The 20,149-nt window shown below is 32.0% G+C and overlaps 1 protein-coding gene and 1 pseudogene across 1 annotated transcript; both read left to right on the forward strand.

Annotated features, from left to right (window-relative positions):
• The first annotated feature begins 576 nt into the window (after positions 1 to 576).
• On the forward strand, positions 577 to 7,286 carry LOC114184026 (kelch-like protein 12). The gene is made up of 11 exons (XM_028071254.1): positions 577 to 740; positions 1,239 to 1,402; positions 1,629 to 1,810; positions 1,927 to 2,511; positions 2,593 to 2,670; positions 4,910 to 5,234; positions 5,317 to 5,516; positions 5,877 to 5,953; positions 6,107 to 6,208; positions 6,453 to 6,639; positions 6,744 to 7,286. Coding segments are annotated over exons 1-11 (2,001 nt in total). The 5' UTR covers positions 577 to 738; the 3' UTR covers positions 6,843 to 7,286.
• Positions 7,287 to 11,403: 4,117 nt separating this feature from the next.
• Positions 11,404 to 15,190, forward strand: LOC114184320 (annotated as a pseudogene).
• The last annotated feature ends 4,959 nt before the right edge of the window (positions 15,191 to 20,149 follow it).

Genomic DNA, 20,149 nt, shown 5'->3' on the forward strand with positions numbered 1-20,149 from the left:
TAAAAATAAAATATATCAATAATTTTTATATTAAACTAATAATGTATTTTTATTCTTTTTCATAGTGAAGTAGAATTCCTATTTTGGTGTGATCATTAATTTTTTAAGTTTAGTATGGGGGAGTTTTCTATTATATATTTTAATATACGACTTTATAGTTTCTATTAAAATTCTTTCTAGATGTGGCCGCAATGTTGTTTTTAAATATTTATTAATTAACGTCTTTACAATTTTCAAATAACTAAAAGTATATTGCTTTTAAAAGAATAAATTTGAATTTTAAAGGTTCCTTTAAAATTACAATGATTACACTAAAATTATTTCTTATTTTTAAATTCAATAATTTACATAACTTAATTCAATAAATACTTTTAAACTTTATGTAGTTTTATTAAATGAGCTATCCTTATATATACCACAGTTTGCACTTTGTCGGAGAGAAAATAAAATAAAATAAAATATAGTAATATTTTTTCTTTTATTTGACTAAAATGTATAAAAAAAATCGAGTTTTAAATTCTTTTCTATTCTTGGCTCTTTCTTTCCCACTCACTACAAGAACCAAAGGGTTTATGTGATTTTACACTTTGATTGAAAACATTTCGCCATTGTGTAATAAGTAGTTCCTTCTTCCTTCCCAAAACTTTACGCCATTGTTGCTTCATTCCCATCATCGGAGCATCTCTCCTGATTCTCTCGCTTTCTCTGTTCATTGTTCTCTTTGTGTATGCCAGCAGAATGTATGCTTCAAAATGCACACACACTTTTTTCTTTCTTTACAGTTGTTGATCACAACCTCTTTGAAAGTTTTTTTGGGTTTTCGACGCTGTTTTGGAGTTTTGGATGTTCGTATAAACCCCATTTAATCGATTTTGGAATTTTGAAATGGGTTTGCCTGTTCTCTTTTCTGGTTCATACTTGCAAGTTCTTGGACAGTGAATGCCGCTTATGGAAGGTTTTGAAGTTTAAACGTTGTTTTTGGGATTTTGGAGTTAAACCCCGTTTCATCGGTTTTTAATTTTTTGAACGGTGTCAGTTATGACATTTGTGTGATATGTATGTACTGGGGCTGTGAATAATCTATTCATCTTCTCAATAACTTAAATAAGAAAACCCATTTTTAACGTCCAAATCTTGATTTCGATTGGCACAAGAGATACTAGCGACAACTTTCAGTTCTTTATACTATAATTTTGACATTGATTGTAAAGGAGGTAACCTTTCTCTTCTGATGCCAGGGCGGGGGTATGGAAGAAAGTACAACCTCCTCAGTACTGTGGGAATCAACCTTTCCCTCCAAATTTTTCTTGTGGCAGAAATTTGCCGAAGAGTCAACTTGGTGGTGTAATCTTTGGATGCAAGAACGCCACAATGAGAGAATGCCTCTCTAAACAACTCTTTGGTCAGTTCTTCTCTCTCTCTCCGTCTTCTTTTTCCTTTCTTTAAAGTATTTACGATATTCAGCATTTTGAAATGAAAATTGTGTTCTATATGACTTGGAGACACTTATATCTTTTCATGAACTTAGTGCTTAAAATTTGTATTATTTATATATGATAATCAGTACTGGCAACGAAGATAAGGATTGAAATCTCTAACTCATGGATACATTTATCTGTTTTGAACAGGCTTACCAGCTCAGCACTTCTCTTATGTGAAGAATATTGATCCAGGGTTGCCTCTGTTTTTGTTTAACTATACTGACAGGACGCTTCATGGAATTTTTGAGGCAGCTAGCAAAGGGAGAATGTTTATAAACCCCTATGGATGGACTACTGATGGTTCAGAGAGAACACAATATCCTGCGCAGGTATATCAGTCACTCACTCGAATTCTATAATTGATATGGTTTTGTTATTGAAGATAATTCTGGTCATGATACATGAAAAACCTTTTATACTCACACTCTTTATTAAAATATTTAAGGTGCAAATTTATGTTCGACTTCAGTGCCAGCCACTGTCCGAAGATAAATTTAAAGAAATACTTGCGGACAACTACTACACTCATAACCATTTCTGGTTTGAGCTAGACCATGCGCAAACAAACAGACTTATTTCGTTACTATCATCTGGATCAATTGTCTCTGGTAATTCTGTCTCGCAAAATACACCGAACTGGATGACTTTATCTCGACCTCTTACATCAAACGAGACTTGGAGGGAAGATGAAACATCTAAAATGCTTGAATTAGAGACAGACTATTCTACTCACGCAAGTACAAGTGCATATTGGACAGAAAATGATTCTTCTTTAGTAGACCACAGCCAGCCATTAGATACTAATGAGGTTGAGAACGAAGTACATGAGGATGAGATGAACAGCGTATTTTTGAAACTGAAGGAGTTAACTGTTAACCATGAAAGTCAAGATTTATCTTTGGCAAACAATGTCAATGATTCTCCTGATATGAATAGCATAGAAAAAGGTTACACGGAAGCGTTAGGTGGTTTAGATAAGAAGGAAGAAAGTTCTGATCCTCCGATTGAGTGTCAGTACAACATAGCTCAGGTGGTTAAGGATGTTTGATGGAAAACATTAAATGTCATGTTAATTTTGTCTGCAAGCAACTAACATTTAGTGTATTTATAGTTTGTGCAAGAGGTCAAAGAATTGACAAGTTTCAAGAAAATCCAAATAGACAGGAATTCCTACCTGGAGCAGAAACTGGTACTCTTTTCTGTGTTGTAGATTCTCTCTGAAATTTATCATATTCCTGAATTGTTTCATCTTTAAGCATATGGGTAGCATGCATAAAAAGTATTGGGTTATCAAAGAAATTGATCATGCATGTGGAATTTCTCAATCTACCTCGCTTATAGATTCTTCTGAAGTAATTAAACCCTTATGCAACTTTTAACTTCTATACTTTTTGAATTCTCCAAGTATGTAGATCATCTATGTTGTGCTTGTTTTTACTCATTGCATTGTCTTTCTAGATTTGACATTTCATGTTTAATTGACTCATTTTCACAAAGTTGTTGTTATACTGCAGCAAATGCAGTGGCAGAGTGAAACACATAAAACAAGTTGATTCCAATAGTTTAAATGTAGTAAAATTCAATTTTTCTTGGGTTATAGTAGGATCCACTTGCAATAAGTCTTGTTAGTATGCAATTCTAGTGTGTCTTTATGAGGCTTTGAGCTCTTCGACTACAACATGGCTAGCTTTTTATGGTGTTCCCAAGGTGCTAATCCATGGTATAGAATTTGGTTTCCACCATGTCTCGTAGCTGTAAGCAAGCAACACAAGTCGTGACACTGACTTTGCAGGGCTCTTCTCAGGCTAGTCAAATGGTTAGTACATTGCCACCTCATGTGGGTGCTAAGGTGGCAAAGCCTGGTGGGATGTTACTATGGGATTCTGTTGTGGGGTTATATGGCCTTGGACTTTTCAACTACAACAACTAGCTTTTTGTAGAGTGGTTCTCACAGTGTGTTCTTTTTAGGTTCTCTCTGTGATAGCATTGCGTATTAAGAATTGAAATCTTTATTGCATTACTAAAATTCTATTCCTACCAATGTAGTAGGCATAAAATTGGTACATAGTATTCTCCCACTGAGGTTGTTCGAGAGAACCTCACTCCACAATTCTTCTAAACTTTTCCTTTCCAAAATTTTTCAACCATCTAAGTTTCGTCATCAATTCCACCGGATTGGTAGGATCATATAACTTCACTTTTCATTCAAGAATATTCCAATCAGATAGTCTTGTTCTATTTCTTTTAGTAGCCCCACATATTGTTCAAATTGTTTTATTAATTTTCTAGAATGCCTGTCTATGTTAAGGCAATCAAGATTTGAAAAGGATTCTTTAACATGTTGAAACCTTCGTACCACTGCCATCTTAAAAAATTTCCAAGTTGGATTAAGATTACAAGATTCCCACCATTAAAACCAATTTAAAGTCTTCCCTTCCAAAGCAATCATCATCGCTTGCATTCTTTCCTCTTTCGATACTTATTTCAAAAGAAAATATTGCTCTAATCTATTCGTCCACCCAAAAGCTTCTTCTCTCACAAAGATAGGAATATCCAATTTTCTCCACTGTGATTGACACTGTGGTTGCCAAGCTTCTTCTCCTTCCCGTGGCCGTTCTTGCTGTTATTATTTTGTGATCTGCCATTGACTTTGAACTGCACATTTTTTCAACCACCACCGTAAGACCACTGATAACATTTTCTAACCTTTGAAACTGCTCGTGTTGCACATTTTCTGCTTTCTCTTTGTCACACCACAGTACCTAGACCGAAGCTTTGCATACTAGTTGATAGAACTGCGTATTAAGAATTGAGAATACAAGACTATCTTGAAATCTTTATTGCTTTACTCCAATTCTGCTCCTATCAATGTAGTAGGGATGGAACTAGTATAGAATGTTTACAAAGTATTCTCCCACTGAGGTTATTTGAGAGAACCTCATTCTCCACAATTCTTCTAAAACTTTTCCTTTCCAAAAAATGCTTCCCCACTACTGACCAGGACTAATTACAGCCGGCACACCACCACCCTTATTTTATTTATTTCGTCTCTTGAACACATAATTTCTTGTAATTTAGAGTCTGTTGGAAGTAAACTGAATGAACATTATATAAATTGAAACTTGGAAGTATTAATGCAAGGCTGACTGGATGTATAAGTAAGAAAAACTAAGAAATGAAGTACATTAGGCATGCCTAAGAAGCTTGCATTGATTACTTGAGATAATTAGTTAAGGCTCCAAAAGGTATAAGTGATTTCAATTGGTTGGGGAGATAATTTGAATAATTTTTTCGAAGTAATACAGAAGTTAGTGCAATCTTTTGGAAGTAATTTTGGTATACCTTACCTTGCACTATTTGTTATTTTTCATATAATATAGATGTCTTCTTGCGTATCAATATTGGCTTATTTTTTACTTGTCATTCAGATTGAGGCAGAAAGGGAAATTCAGCATCTTAAAGATCGTTGTACGCTCTTAGAATCTGCTTGTAGTATCCCTAATCGTTTGGAATATGTTGAGAAGGCAGTAATAAAGTCGACAGCTGATTTAGATCCCAAAGATTCACTATTTTTAATTGGAGGTTTTGATGGAAATTCATGGTTAGCAACTATGGATTTGTACTGTACTTCTCAGAGTCTGACCAAACCTCTTAAGCCTATGAACTCGGTTCGTTCATATGCTTCAGTTGTGCGGTTGAATAGTGAAATTTATGTTTTAGGTGGTGGAAATGGTTATGTTTGGTATGACACAGGTATGAGATCTATCTGTAATTTTCAATTAGTTCTATTTTGGAATGAGATGAGGTTTTAACAACCCATCTTCTATCTGTGTAGTTGAATCATACAATCCAGTTCTCGATAACTGGACCATGTGCCCTTCTTTGAACAAGAAGAAAGGAAGCTTGTCTGGTGCTGCTTTATATGGCAAAATTTTTGCTGTTGGTGGCGGCAATGGAGTTGACTGCTTTCAAGATGTTGAGATGCTTGATTTTGATATTGGGCGGTGGATCCCTACACGCTCAATGCTAAGCAAGGTAAAATGAAACAATTAAATGGTCAATATTTTAGGTTTTGATTGAGATTTGAGAGGTATAATTATGGTAACTTCAAAACGAACTGAGATATGTGGTTTTGAGGCTTATGCTTCTAATTATGTGACTTTTGTCAGTTCATTTCGGCCGGAGGTAAAAATATAAAATGGTTTAGTTTATCTTATACCATGTAGTCCATATGTTTGCATCAAGCCTTGTACCTTTTAAATACTTCTACATATTGGTCATTAGTAGGATGACCCGAGTCTCTAAATCTGACGTGGAAGAAAATCATTTAGATAATTTCTTTGAAAATCATACAAAAATATTTAACGTATAACTTTAGTGCTCTTTATATTTCAGAGATTTGCTCTAGGTGCAGTTGAACTCAACGGGTCAATTTATGCCACTGGCGGGTTTGATGGAACTGATTACTTAAGGTAATATGTATAACTTGATTGTGGTTTAATTTATTTACATCATTAGCTGAAACTCATCATGGAAACATGGTTGATCTAGACATGATTGTTTGTCCTTATAATTTGTTATTTTATATTTGTACTAATGGGAATGACACTTTTACATAACTGCAGGTCTGCTGAAAGATTTGATCCCAGGGAACATTCTTGGACCAAAATATCTGACATGAATGTGAAGCGGGGCTGCCATTGCTCAGTTGTTCTAAATGAAAAGTTGTGAGTTCATCATTTTTTGCTTCAACCAAGTAACATTTATAAATCTAAATTGGTTTTGTAGAACCATTAGGTGATTGTTTGGAAATGCTCAACTTATCTTCATATCATGTTGGACAAAGTTTGTAATCCATAAATAGGGTAATATTCTATTGATAAATTACCGCCGTTCTAATAATAGATCTAAATCTGAATTTCTTGTGCTTGACCGAGACGAATTTCGCTTAAAATTTCATGCATTGCGTAGGTACGCGCTTGGTGGCTTTGATGGCGAAAAAATGGTTCAAAGTATCGAGGTGTTTGATCCTCGTCTTGGGGTATGGGCAATGGGGGAACCAATGGTTCATCCACGGGGGTATTGTGCTGCTGTAGTTGTCAATGAATCCATTTATATGATTGGAGGAGTTAGGATTGGCGAGGACATTGTAGATAAAGTGAGTAAATCTTTTAATCTAATATTTTTCTTTTGAAGATGCATTTTTACTACCCTCAAATACTTTGATTCTTAAATATCTCTCTAAAAATATATACTTTACAGGTTGAGAATTATAAGGAAGGTCAGGGATGGCAGGAAACTTATCGATCAGCAGCTGTTAATAGATGTTTCTTGTCAGCTATTGCTTGCAGTCACGACTGAGAGAATAAGGTTCTTCAGTGGTCATGTAGACAGATAATTTTGCGTTCTCTGTCTGTGCATAAAACAGTTTATAGGGCACTAACATTCTATGTAAATGAGTTTGTTGGATATTTCTACTGGTGAACCCTATAAAGTCTGAAGTTGTAAGTGTTTGCTAATTGACCATAAGGGCACTCACCGTAGATACTAGGGCTAATATGCTAATAGAGAAGTCAAATATTGTTGTATGCTGTCAAATATGCTAAGGCTAGTTGTATGAGCCTAATTTGTTAAAGCTGCATGTAGTGCTCTGCTCCAGTACAGATTCTGGGTGAACATCTATTGAATAATACCATGAAGATATTGGCAGTACTCGTAAAGAAACTCTTGTAATCTGCCTGTAGTTGAACATTCTTCTATGTGCAGCAATGGAGCTTTAAATGCATGGACAAGCTGTTATTTTAACTTGTGTATTTCACATAAGTATTTGTTTGTTGTAATTACAATATTTAATAAATAATTTTAACATATAAATTGAATTTATAGTGAATAATTTAAATTGTTATATACTGTTTCTTTTAATTATTGGTATTTAATAAAAAATTGATTGAAATTAAAAGTATTGATCGAAAATGTAAAAGTAAATGGGTGGACAATTAACAAGATTAAGTATATAAATAAAAATAAGGGAAATTTGAGATGGTTGAGATCTTAGGTTGTCTCAAACTCGAAAACTTGTGAAAACTTGGTGAACTTGATCATTATCTCGAATCATAAACTCGAATTGTGAATGCAAATGATAAATTTGTAAGAATTTATTTTAAATATAAAACTAAAATGTTTATAAATAATATAATATTTTATTGTGATATGATTTTATAAGTAACTATTTATATTTTGATTTTAATGAATTATTATTATTATTATTAGATTATTATATTATATTATTTACATTTTTTTAATTTTTCTAATATTATTATTCTTTTACAATAACTTTAAGTTACATTATACATTACATTTTATATTACATTTTTTTATAAAACAAAAGCGTGTTGGATTGAGGCCCAAAAGCTCTTAATAAATAAAGGAATCATTAAACTTTACTCCTACCTTTAGCAGCCTAGCACCAGTGCACCAGTGCGATAGCGGTGCAACACCAACACAGCATAAGAAGACCGCAATAATAGGCCACCAGCGAGACAACAACTAATAACCAGAACAAAATTGAGATGATTTCGCAGAGGAAACAATAATCTTTTGTGTCTTTTTATGTTTGAAGAAAAGTTATATGGACTTGCCAAGTCGAGTTCACACTGAGTTTAGTGAGTCTGCTCCAAAAACGAGTTTAAGTTAACTTGAGAAATGAATGTGGGAACATAAACTCGGACAATTTTACGAATTGAATCGTGAGTTTGATAAAATATTCATAATAAAGAAAGTCACACTGATGATTAGTGTTTTAGGGTTATGTTAAATCGAAGAACAAATATTTAAAATAATTGTTTTTCGTTGATTTGGTTCAAAATTAACATAAAGCTATTTGATTTTAAGTTTGAAAATCTAAGGTCTGTTCGTATGAATGGACGGTATTATAGACAAATTTGTGTGTTTACTTAATTTCCTTTAAATTTATATGGAAGAGATGAAAAAAAAAATGTTTATTTGATAAATAGACTCAGTAACTCATCTTACAAAAAAATTGAGAAGATTTGGATGGATGAAGTACCATTTTACGACTTAATTCATGACATTAAACTTTGACATGAGAGTATTATGGTGTGCATTGTGCAGACGATGTGAGAGTGAAAGAGCATCGGTTAACTAACCAATGTCGGTGTGTGTTGTATGTGAGAATGAAAGAGAACTAGTTAGCTAACCGATTGTGTGTTATGTGGAGTGTGTGAAAGTGAGAAGCACTAAGTGCTATTATGTGTTATGTGTAGTTATGGTGTGTTGTGTGGTATATATATATATATATATATATATATATATATATATATATATATATATATATATATATATATATATATATATATATATATATATTTAAAATTAAATAATAATAAATAATATATAGTAATTAAATATAACAATAAATAATTAAAATAATGTATATAATAATTATTAATTATTATTATTATTATTATCATTATTAATAGTAATTTCAAATAGTAGTAGTTATTATTAAAATAATAATAATTTAATATAATTTATTTATTATTATTTTTAATTAAAATTTATTAAATGATAGTTTTTAAAATTTAATATTTTTAACTAATCCAAAAACCAATTCAGGTATTTTTATCATCAATGGTATTTTAATATTTTTCAAATTTTGTCTATTATAACTTTTTATTTTATCTATCACATCATTCAAATTACTCACTAACTCTCACAAAAGCCATTCAAACTCTATTCACTTTATTTTCTAAATCCACAAAAAAAATAATAATACACATATTCATTTATTCAAACTCATACAAATCTATTTTCATACTCTTTCCAAACTCATATCTTCACGAGAACACATCCTAAATGTCTAAATCTTGAGATTATCTTTCTATTTATAGTTACCACAGTTATGTACTTAGCCTCATCCTATATCTCCATCAGTAAAAAAAAGAAGATATAAAATGCTTAAAAACATGATAAAGTATATAGATTTTAAAGATATGGGTATATTATCTTATAATATCTCCTAATTTATAGGAAATTTATTTTACTTAATTTCTTTTAATCTAATTAGAATCACCAATAAGAGATCTAGGCCATATCCAATCCAAAGTTTCATAATGTTTTAATTGAAGTATTAATCATCCATCCCTCAGGTTGATTTATATGGACGTTATATCCCAGTCTTGCGTCGACTAAAACATAAAGGCTGAATATTCCATCTAGAAGCTTCTTTGCCAAGTCCTCAAATGACACGTTAGCACTCTTAAAAAATTACTTTCCACGTGTCCCATTTTAATTGCTTTTTCACCTACTTCGCTAGTTTTAAATTAGTTTAATTATTCGTAAGGTACCCAGTTTGGTGCTAGTGTGTCAAATTGGTATCCGATTTAAAAAAAGTGTCAATTGCATACCCAAATACGTTTATGTACATCAATTGAGTCCATCCTGTTAAATTGTGACAAACGACGTTAAGAATGTGATGATGTGGCAATTGTGAACGAATACGTGTCTATTTATGTTTTTATATTTTGAGTTTTGTTGATTTTATAGGGTTTAAGTTTTTTTTTATTCGATTTTACGTTTTGAGATTTGCTGAGTTTTTAAAGTTTCTTTGTTTACCCGTGTTTTAAGTTTTTCTAGGTTTTCTAGCTTTGACGTCTTATGATGCTTTCTATTCTTGTACTAAACTTGAACTCAAGAGAGAAACCTGTGTGCACATTTCTAATAAGAAAATAAATCCTTCCATCGATGTCAGACCATTAGTAAGTATAATGAGGATCGTGTTCTACTATGTGCTTGTCAATTAGATGAAACAATTTATGGAGATGTCACTGTACATTTTAAAGGGATGGTATGCTTTTTTTGTGACACCATATTTTCTAAGCTCGATGTCCGATTACCTCAAAACAATTTTGGAAAAAAGATTCTTACTACAACGAATGTTGCCCTCGCCCAAATTCATCCTTATAATTTGGGGTTTGTGCACGTTTTCCATATTTTATATACTCATTTTGGGATGATTATGACATCCAACATGTTTTGCTTTTTCAAATTTAAAAGTTCCCCTAGACAAATGTGGGCTTCTTTGAGTAGTGTTGGCAAGCGATGTCTCTTGACCCTCCATCGGTCTTCTTATAAATACTCTAAAATGGTGCTTTTAAAAAATTCAACATTCCACCAGTAATTTGACCCTGCTAGAGGGATTTTCTCTCAACTGGAAACAAAATCCTCAATTTCAAAATGTTCAAAAATTGAAATAAAAAGAATCGTTCAAGCGTTAGAAAAGACCGAAATTGGAACGATTGGATTTGTTTTTGATACTTCCACCCCCGTTAAAGCTTGAAATCGAGTAGTAGATCTAAAAGTCTATATCGATTAAGATCTCTTTCTTAGCCTTAACTTTTTAACCATCAAATCCTTTCTTTTTTCTTTTTAAATAATCAAATGATGGTACGGAAGAAACTTGTGGCTCGTCCTTTTAAAGAAATAAAGGTCGTGAAAAATGTTGAAATCATTGTTATTTTCAGAGAGGAAAATCTTTGTAATGTTGTGATTAACTCATACAGAGAAGCTATGCCACTCAACAACTGTTTAAAGAAAATAAAAACTAAAAAAGGAAAAAAAAAGTCATCCCTGATCATTACTCTAACTCGGTCTGACAATCTGACAATCAAAATTCATCTGTTGAGATGTTGATCGAGGAGAACTTAAATCCACAAAGTTCCAAGTTCCAAAGTAGGTTTTTGGGATCTAAAATTTTGTCACTCAGCCCATACTTATAGAACTTTTTTGAGGGCAATGCTGAGATGTTGGAGCTTTGGTTTACAAAATAAATGCATTATTTTTTTCTTTCTTTTTTCTTTATAAATAATTAGATGATGGTATGGAAGAAACATGGAAGAAACGTATGACTCGTCTCTTTAAAGAACTAAAGGTTGTGAAAGATACCGAACTCATTGCTATTTTAAGGGAGGAAAATCTTCATAATGTTGTGATTAACTCGGATAGAGAAGCCGTCTCTCATTCCACAATTGTCCAAAGAAAAGAAAAACCAGAAAAGGCAAAGAAACCATCTCTGATCATTCCTCCAACCTAGTTTGACAATCAAGGTTAGTCTATGGAGATTTTGATTGAGGAGAAGTTATATCCCAAAAGTTCCAAGTTCAAAAGTGGGTTTTTGGGATCTAAAATTTTCCCATTCGGCCCATACCTAGAACTTTTTTTAGTGTGATGCTGAGATGTTGGAGCTTTGGTTTACAAAATAAATCTGGCAGTTTTTCTTTATTTTTTTATAAATAATCAAATGATGGTATGGAAGAAACGTGGACGAAAAACAGGGGTGGAATTATTAAGGGACAGGGGGAGCCAAGGCTCCCCCAACTGTTTTTGGTTTCACTTTTTTTTCTATATATTTAAAAAATAATATTTAAAAATTATTACTCTATTTATATTAATTATTTTTATTTTATTTTATTTTCTATATATTTTAAAAAATATATTTATATATTACTACTTTATTTATATATTATTACTTTATTTATATATTATTACTTTATTTATATATTATTACCTTATTTATAGTAATTTAGTTTGAAAAATCTATTTTAAAATTTAAAAATCACGTTTTGTTCTCTATTATAATTTCTTATACTGTTCTATTTGATTTCTCTCTTCCGTGTCTCCAACTCTTTCTCCCCTTTTATTTCCATCTCAATTTTCACCATCAATTCCTTATTATTTTCAAAATCAAATTGTACTACGACAAAATTGAAGAGTTAAGGAACATTTTGGACCAAACAATTTCTTCTTTTGAGTAAGTTCATCTTTTCCTTTTTATTTTTGAAGCAATATGTTTCCCTCTTGTATGTGGCTTTTCTACACTCTAGGCATATATCTATCTGTTAGAGATCATAAAATCATGCTTTAATTATTGATCAAACTCTTCTTTGTGTAGATAGAGCTATTTTAAGCTTTGAAGTTGTGTAAGGGAAGAACAAGATTAGGAATCTACTCTAAGGTAAGGGAAGCTAATCATTTAGAAGTTATTAGTTTTCTTAAAATATTGAGTCTTGCTTTTAAGATTTAATTTTGGGTATTCATAATTTTATCTTTTTGTAAATAGGTGAGAGGTGAAAAATTTATATTAGAAAAATTATGATAAAGAGTAAAAGAATTGATTCTTTTTTCAAGAGGAAGACTTGTGATGAAGATGAAAAAAATGCATCTACATCATCTAAAATTGAGAAACTTCATGAGAATCCAAATATTGAAGAAAATGAAAAACAACTCTCTAAGGTTCCCAAAGTTACACATAATGAATTTGAAAATACTTTAGAACGTGATCCGGGAAAGCGTCTTCAAATTTGGCAATACCCACCAAATCAAATTGATGAGGTACGAAAGGCTTATCTAAAATGGGGTCCATATCAAATGCGTCTAGAAAATTATCCATTTTCTGGTAAAGATGATCATCCAAGAAGATTTCAGTACACATGGTTTAACTTATTTCCTTCATGGTTAGAGTATTCGCCATTAAAAGATGCTGCATATTGCTTACCGTGCTATCTTTTTAGTAAAAAACCAAGCGGACGACCTGGCTCAGATGTTTTCATTGTTACAGGTAATTGAGTTTATTTTCATTGAATTCTAATTGGCAATAAGTTTATTGTCATCAACATGTTTTAACTTTTTGAATGTTATTTTATAGGTTTTAAAAATTGGAGGAAAGTTAATAATGGAAAAAATTGTGCTTTCCTTAAACACATTGGGAAGGATCCTTGTTCACCACACAATATTGCAGTGTCTGTTTGTCAAGACTTGTTAAATCAAAATTGTCACATTAGGAATGTTTTCGAAGTGCAAAGCTCAGATCAAATTATGAAGAATCGGTTACGTCTCAAGACTTCAATCGACACGGTTTGTTTTTTATCACTTCAAGCTTGTGTTTTTAGAGGTCATGATGAAAGTACTGAATCGAGGAACCAAGGTAATTTTCTTGAGATGATAAAACTCATAGCACCATACAATGATGAAGTTACAAAAGTTGTGTTGGAAAATGCTCCATTCAATTCCAAATATACTTCACCCAAAATTCAAAAGGAGTTATTGAATATTCTTTCTAGTAAAGTGAAAAATCATATTCGTGAGGAAATTGAGGATTCCAAGTTTTGTATAGTTGTCGATGAAGCTCGTGATGAATCAAAAAAAGAGCAAATGGCTCTTGTTTTGAGATTTGTTGATAAAAATGGTTTTATTCAAGAGCGATTTTTTGATATTGTGCATGTTAAAGACACTACAGCAATAACTTTGAAGAATGAATTGTGTGTTGTACTATCTCGACATAATCTTAATGTTTCTAATATCCGAGGTCAAGGGTATGATGGTGCTAGCAATATGAGAGAAGAATGGAATGGATTACAAACATTATTTTTGACTGATTATCCTTATGCATATTATGTTCATTGTTTTGCTCATCGGTTACAACTTGCCTTGGTTGCTGCATCAAGAGAAGTTATTCCAATTCACCAATTCTTTTCAAAATTGACTTTCATTGTCAATATTGTTTGCTTTTCTAGTATACGTCATGATGAGTTACAAGCTGCCAAGTTAGATGAAATTGCATATTTGTTAGAAATTGATGAGCTTGAAAAGGGTAAAGGGGCAACTCAAATTGGTACTTTAAAACGAGCTGGGGATACCCGTTGGAGCTCCCATTTCTCTTCTATTTGTAGCTTGATCAATATGTATGATGCAACTTGTTTAGTTCTAGAAAAAATTACTGTTGATGGATCTACTTATTCACAACGTGGTGATGCTGATAATGCTTACAAAAGCTTGACCTCGTTTGAGTTTATACTGATCTTGTATTTGATGAGAGAAATTATGGGGATAACAGATGTTCTTTGTCAAGCATTACAACAACAATCTCAGGATATAGTTAATGTTATGCGTCTAGTTTGTTCTACAAAAGGACTTATTCAAAACTTGAGAGAAAATGGTTGGGATAAGTTATTAAAAAATGTGACTTCTTTTTGTGAAAAACATGATATCGAGGTGCCTAATTTTGGGGCTTCTTATGTAGCAAGGCAAGGACGCTCTCGTCACCAAAAGGATCATATTACAGTGGAGCATTATTTCAAAGTTGAAATATTCTTTGTTACCATTGATAAGTAATTACAAGAGTTAAATAGTATATTTAATGACCAAGCAATGGAGTTATTAATTCTAAGCTCTGCTTTGGATCCTAAGGATGCTTATAAAGCTTTTAATATTGATAAAATTTGCACTCTTGTGGAAAAATATTATCCCATGGATTTCAATGAGCAAGAGAAGATTAATTTGAATTTTCAACTTCAACATTTCATTATTGATGCTCGTCAAGATTCAAATTTGAAGAATTTATCAACAATGCAAGAGTTATGTACATGTTTGGCAACAACAAAAAAGTCTGAAGTTTACTACTTGATAGATAGATTACTTCGTCTTATCATGACTCTTCCAGTTTCTACAGCTACAACTGAAAGATCTTTTTCTGCAATGAAAATAATCAAGAACAAGTTGAGAAATAAGATGGAGGCTGAATTTTTAGCAAACACTATGATAATCTATATTGAAAGGGATATTGCAACTAGCTTCAGCTCTGATTCAATATTGAAGATTTTAAGTCATTGAAAGAGCGTAAAGGAGCACTCTGAATAAAGGTAACTTTTGTTTTATATTATTTTCGATGATAAACTTTGTTACTCTTTCATATATATTATTGTTATATTGTTTAGATTCTATTGTCATGAATGCTTATTTTGAATAAAAAAAATGATGTAAAAAAATTAATTTTTTTTAATTAAAAGAAATTATTATTTTTTAATTAAAAAAAATTATATATAACAAATATAATTTGGCACCCCTACAATTTTTGGTCAAGTTCCGCCACTAACGAAAAGTATGGCTCATCGTTTTAAAGAACTAAAGGTTGTAAAAGATGTTGAAACCATTGTTATTTTTAGGGAGGAAAATCTTCGTACTGTTGTGATTAACTCAGACAGAGAACCTATGCCACTCCACAATTGTCTACAAAAAAGTAAATCTAGAAAAGGCAAAGAAACCATCTATGATCATTCCTCTAACTCAGTTTGACAATTGAGGTTTCTCTGTGGAGATGTTGATCGAGGAGAACTTAAATCCCCAAAGTTTCAAGTTCCAAAGTGGGTTTTTGGGATATAAAATTATCATTAGGCACCATACTTATACTTAGAACTTTTTTTAGGGCGATGTTGAATTGTTGGATTTTTGGTTTACAAAATAAATGTTGTAGTTTTTCTTTCTTTTTTCTTTATAAATAATCAAATGGTAGTATGGAAGAAATGTGGAAGAAACATATGGCTTGTCGTTTTAAAGAACTAAAAGTTGTGAAAGATGGTGAAACCATTCTATCTTCAAGGAGGAAAATCTTCGCAATGTTGTATTAACTTGGACAGAGAACTTATATCGCTAAACAGCTATCTAAAGAAAAGAAAAACTAGAAAAGGCAAAGAAATCATCACTGATCATTACTCTTACTCAATCTGACAATTTAGGTTTGTCTGTAGAGATGTTGATCGAGGGGAACTTAAATCCCCATAGTTCCAAGTTCCAACTTGAGTTTTTGGGATCTGAAATTTTGCCATTTGGCTCATACTTATATTTAGAATTTTTTTTAGGGCGGTGTTGAGATGTTGGCGTTTTGGTTTTCAAAATAAATGTTGTAGTTTTTCTTTCTTTTTTCTTGATAAATAATCAAATGGTGGTAAGGAAGAAACATGGAAGAAATGTATGGCTCATCATTTTAAAGAACTAAAGGTTATGAAAGATGTTGAAACCATTGCTATTTCTAAGGAGGAAGATCTTTGTAATGTCGTGATTAACTCGAACAAAGAAACTATATGACTCAACAATTGTCTAAAGAAAGGAAAAACTAGAAAAGCAAAAAAACCATCCTTGATCATTCCTCTAACTCAATCTAACAATCGAGGTTCGTCTATGGAGATGTTGATCGAGGAGAACTTAAATCCCCAAAGTTTCAGGTTCCCAAGTGGGTTTTTCGAATCTTAAATTTTGCCATTCGACCATACTTATACTTTGAACTTTTTTTAGGGCGACGTTGAGATGTTTGAGTTTTGGTTTAAAAAATAAATGTTGTAGTTTTTCTTTCTTTTTTCTTTACAAATAATCAAATGGTGGTATGGAAGAAACGTATGGCTCGTTGTTTTAAAGATATAAAGGTTGTGAAAGATGTTGAAACTATTAATATTTTCAAGGACGAAGATCTTCGTAATGTCGTGATTAACTCGAATAAAGAAGCTATGTCACTCAATAACTTTCTAAAAAACACTAGAAAAGGCAAAGAAAACATCCTTGATCATTCCTCTAACTCAATTTGACAATTGAGGTTCGTTTATGGATATGTTGATCGAGGAGAACTTAAATCCCCAAAGTTTCAGTTTCCCAAGTGGGTTTTTGGGATCTTAAATATTGCCATTCGACACATATTTAGAACTTTTTTAGGGCACGATTGAGATGTTGGAGTTCTGGTTTACAAAATAAATGTTGTAGCTTTTCTTTCTTTTTTCTTTATAAATAATCAAATGGTATGGAAGAAAGGTGGAAGAAACGTATGACTCGTCGTTTTAAAGAACTAAAGGTTATGAAAGATGTTGAAGCCATTGCTATTTCTAGGGAGGAAAATCTTTGTAATGTTGTGATTAACTCGGATAGAGAAGTTATGCCACTCAACATCTGTCCAAAGAAAAGTAAACTAGAAACGGTAAAGAAACCATCCTTGATCATTCCTTTAACTTTGTCTGACAATTGAGGTTCATCTGTGACGATGTTGATTGATGATAACTTAAATCCCCAAAGTTCCAAGTTCCTAAGTGTGTTTTTGGGATTTAAAATTTTGTCATTCGGCCAATACTTTTACCTAAAACTTTTTTAGGGCGATGTTGAGATGTTGGAGTTTTAGTTTACAAAATAAATGTTGTAGTTTTTCTTTCTTTTGTTCTTTATAAATAATCAAATGGTGGTATGGAAGAAATGTGGAAGAACATATCACTCGTCATTTTAAAGAACTAAAGGTTGTGAAAGATGTTGAAACCATTACTATTTTTCAGGGAGGAAAATATTTGTAATATTGTGATTAACTCTGATAGAGAAGCTCAACAATTGTCTAAAGAAAAGAAAACCTAGAAAAGGCTAAGAAACCATCCCTTCTCATTCCTCTAACTCAAAGTCTGACAATCGAGGTTCGTCTATGGAGATGTTGATCAAGGAGAACTTAAATCCCCAAAGTTCCAAATTCCTAAGTGTGTTTTTGAGACCTAAAATTTCGCCATTCGGCCAATGCTTATACTTTGAACTTTTTTTAGGGCGATGCTGATATGTTGGAGTTTTGGTTTGCAAAACAAATGTTGTAGTTTTTCTTTCTTTTTTTTTCTTTACAAATAATCAAATGTTGGTATGGAAGAAACGTATGGGTCGTCGTTTTAAAGGTTATGAAAGATGCAGAAACCATTGCTATTTCTAGGGACGAAGATCTTCGTAATGTCATGATTAACTCGGACAAAGAAGCTATGTCATTCAACAACTGTCTAAAGAAAAGAAAAAATAGAAAAGGCAAAGAAACCATCCTTAATCATTCCTCTAACTCAGCCTAACAATCGAGGTTTGTCTATGGAGATGATTGAGGGGAACTTAAATCCCCAAGGTTTCAGGTTCCTAAGTGGGTTTTTTGGCTTCTTAAATTTACCCATTCGGCCCATACTTATACTTAGAACTTGTTTGAGGGCGCTGTTGAGTGTTAGCAAAAGCAGAAGAAAGGCTTAAAGTTAAAGCAAGATTTTGATGATGTCAAAGAATCTCAAAAGCTATTTGAAAGACAATTAGTAGACAAGTGTTTTTATGTTTAAAGTTATCTTATAATTTTTTTAAAGTGTTTAGAATAGTTTAGAATTAACAGCAAAGTTCGTAATCTCTTTGATCCTTTTATTTTTGTAAAAGCTATTATGATAATTGATTATCACTTAGGATAATCGATTATCTTAAGCTGAGTTCAAATTTTCAAAATCCCACTGGAATAATCTGTTATCTTCCTGGATAATTGATTGTCTGCTCAAACTTTTATTTTTCGAAAACACATTGGAATAATCGATTATCATAAGTGATAATTGATTATCCTTGCCAATTTGAACATGTCTGTTCAGTTTTTAACCTAATTTTTAAAAACCCTTATTTAAAGAATTGCAGTGCTACTTCGAACTTACCTTTTTGAGAGCCAGAGTTCTAATGTTGTGTTTGCAAAGCATTCTTTGAGTGTTCTTAAAAGAGCTTCGAAAAACTTAGTATGAGTAGACGATAACTTTTCTTAAGAGGGTTTCTTGGAGATTGAGTGTTACTATTGTTGCTTCTTGTTACAAAAAGATCAAACACATAAAGTGAGATAATAAGAATGTCAATATTGTCAAGCTTAATATACAATGTTGATTCAACAAAGCTTTTGACAAATCCCAAGCTCAGCAAATGATCATCAATTTTGTTATACCAAGATCTTGGGGTTTGTTTTAGCCCATAAAGAGCCTTCTTGAGTAAATAAATCTTATCTTATTCTCATTCCTTCACAAAGCCATGGGGTTGTTCAACATAAATTCCTTCACAAAACCATTTAAAAAAGCTTATTTAACATCAAGTCGATAAACCTTCCAATTATTTTGGGAACCCACAAGAAATAACAATCTAATGGTGTTTAATCGAGCAACACCATTAGATTGTGTTTGTTGATAGAACCATCAATATTTAGCTTAGTTCTAAACATCCACTTGACCCCAATCACTTTTCTACTTTGAGGTTTTTCCATAAGAATCTAGGTGTATGTTTTCTCCATCATTGACAACTTTTCCTTCATTTCAACCATATAATTTGGACTTCTCTTTGCTTCTTTAAATTTGTATATTCATACACACACACGAAAACATTGAATCTTTCATAAATTTCAAAGAGCGATTTGGTATCTCTTACTAAAGCCTCATCCACTAATTTATTTTGCAAACTTCAACTTCATTTTATTTTTGTGTTTGAGGCAGATGGCTTGAACTCCAAATTTGTCTTCTTTTTACTATTCCAAGTCCATTCTTCATCTTCCACAAAGTGAACGACCTTGCTAATAATTATTTTTTTAGTTTGCGGCTAAAAGATTTTACAAGTTTATCTCGTTTGTTTTGTTGAACATGAGTAAACACAAACAACCAAATATTTTAAGAAATTTTAGAGATGGTTTGTAACCATACATGACCTCAAATGGTGTTTGGTCCTTCAAAGCTTTGGTGAGAAGCATGTTATGAAGAAAAACAACTACATTTGTTGCTTTTGCCTAGAATTCCTTTAGCAAATTCTTCTCATACAACATGCATCTCGTCATCTCCAAGATATATCGATTTCTCCTCTCACTAACCCCATTTTGTTGTGGGGTATAGGGACTAGTTAGTTGATGTTCAATACTCGAATTCTCACAAAACTGGTTGAATTTTTCACATGTGTAATTAATGCTATTGATTTACTAAAGTCTGAATTTTTAAACAAGTTTCATTCTCAACCTTGGCTTTGAACTTCCAAAAAATTTCAACCAC

Source organism: Vigna unguiculata, chromosome 5 (genome assembly GCF_004118075.2).
Source record: "Vigna unguiculata cultivar IT97K-499-35 chromosome 5, ASM411807v1, whole genome shotgun sequence".
Classification (NCBI taxonomy): Eukaryota; Viridiplantae; Streptophyta; class Magnoliopsida; order Fabales; family Fabaceae; genus Vigna; species Vigna unguiculata.

Coding starts and splice junctions, on each gene's coding strand:
- LOC114184026 (XM_028071254.1), top strand. Junction 1,403..1,628: donor CCTCTCTAAACAACTCTTTG/GTCAGTTCTTCT, acceptor TGTTTTGAACAG/GCTTACCAGCTCAGCACTTC. Junction 5,235..5,316: donor TTATGTTTGGTATGACACAG/GTATGAGATCTA, acceptor CTATCTGTGTAG/TTGAATCATACAATCCAGTT.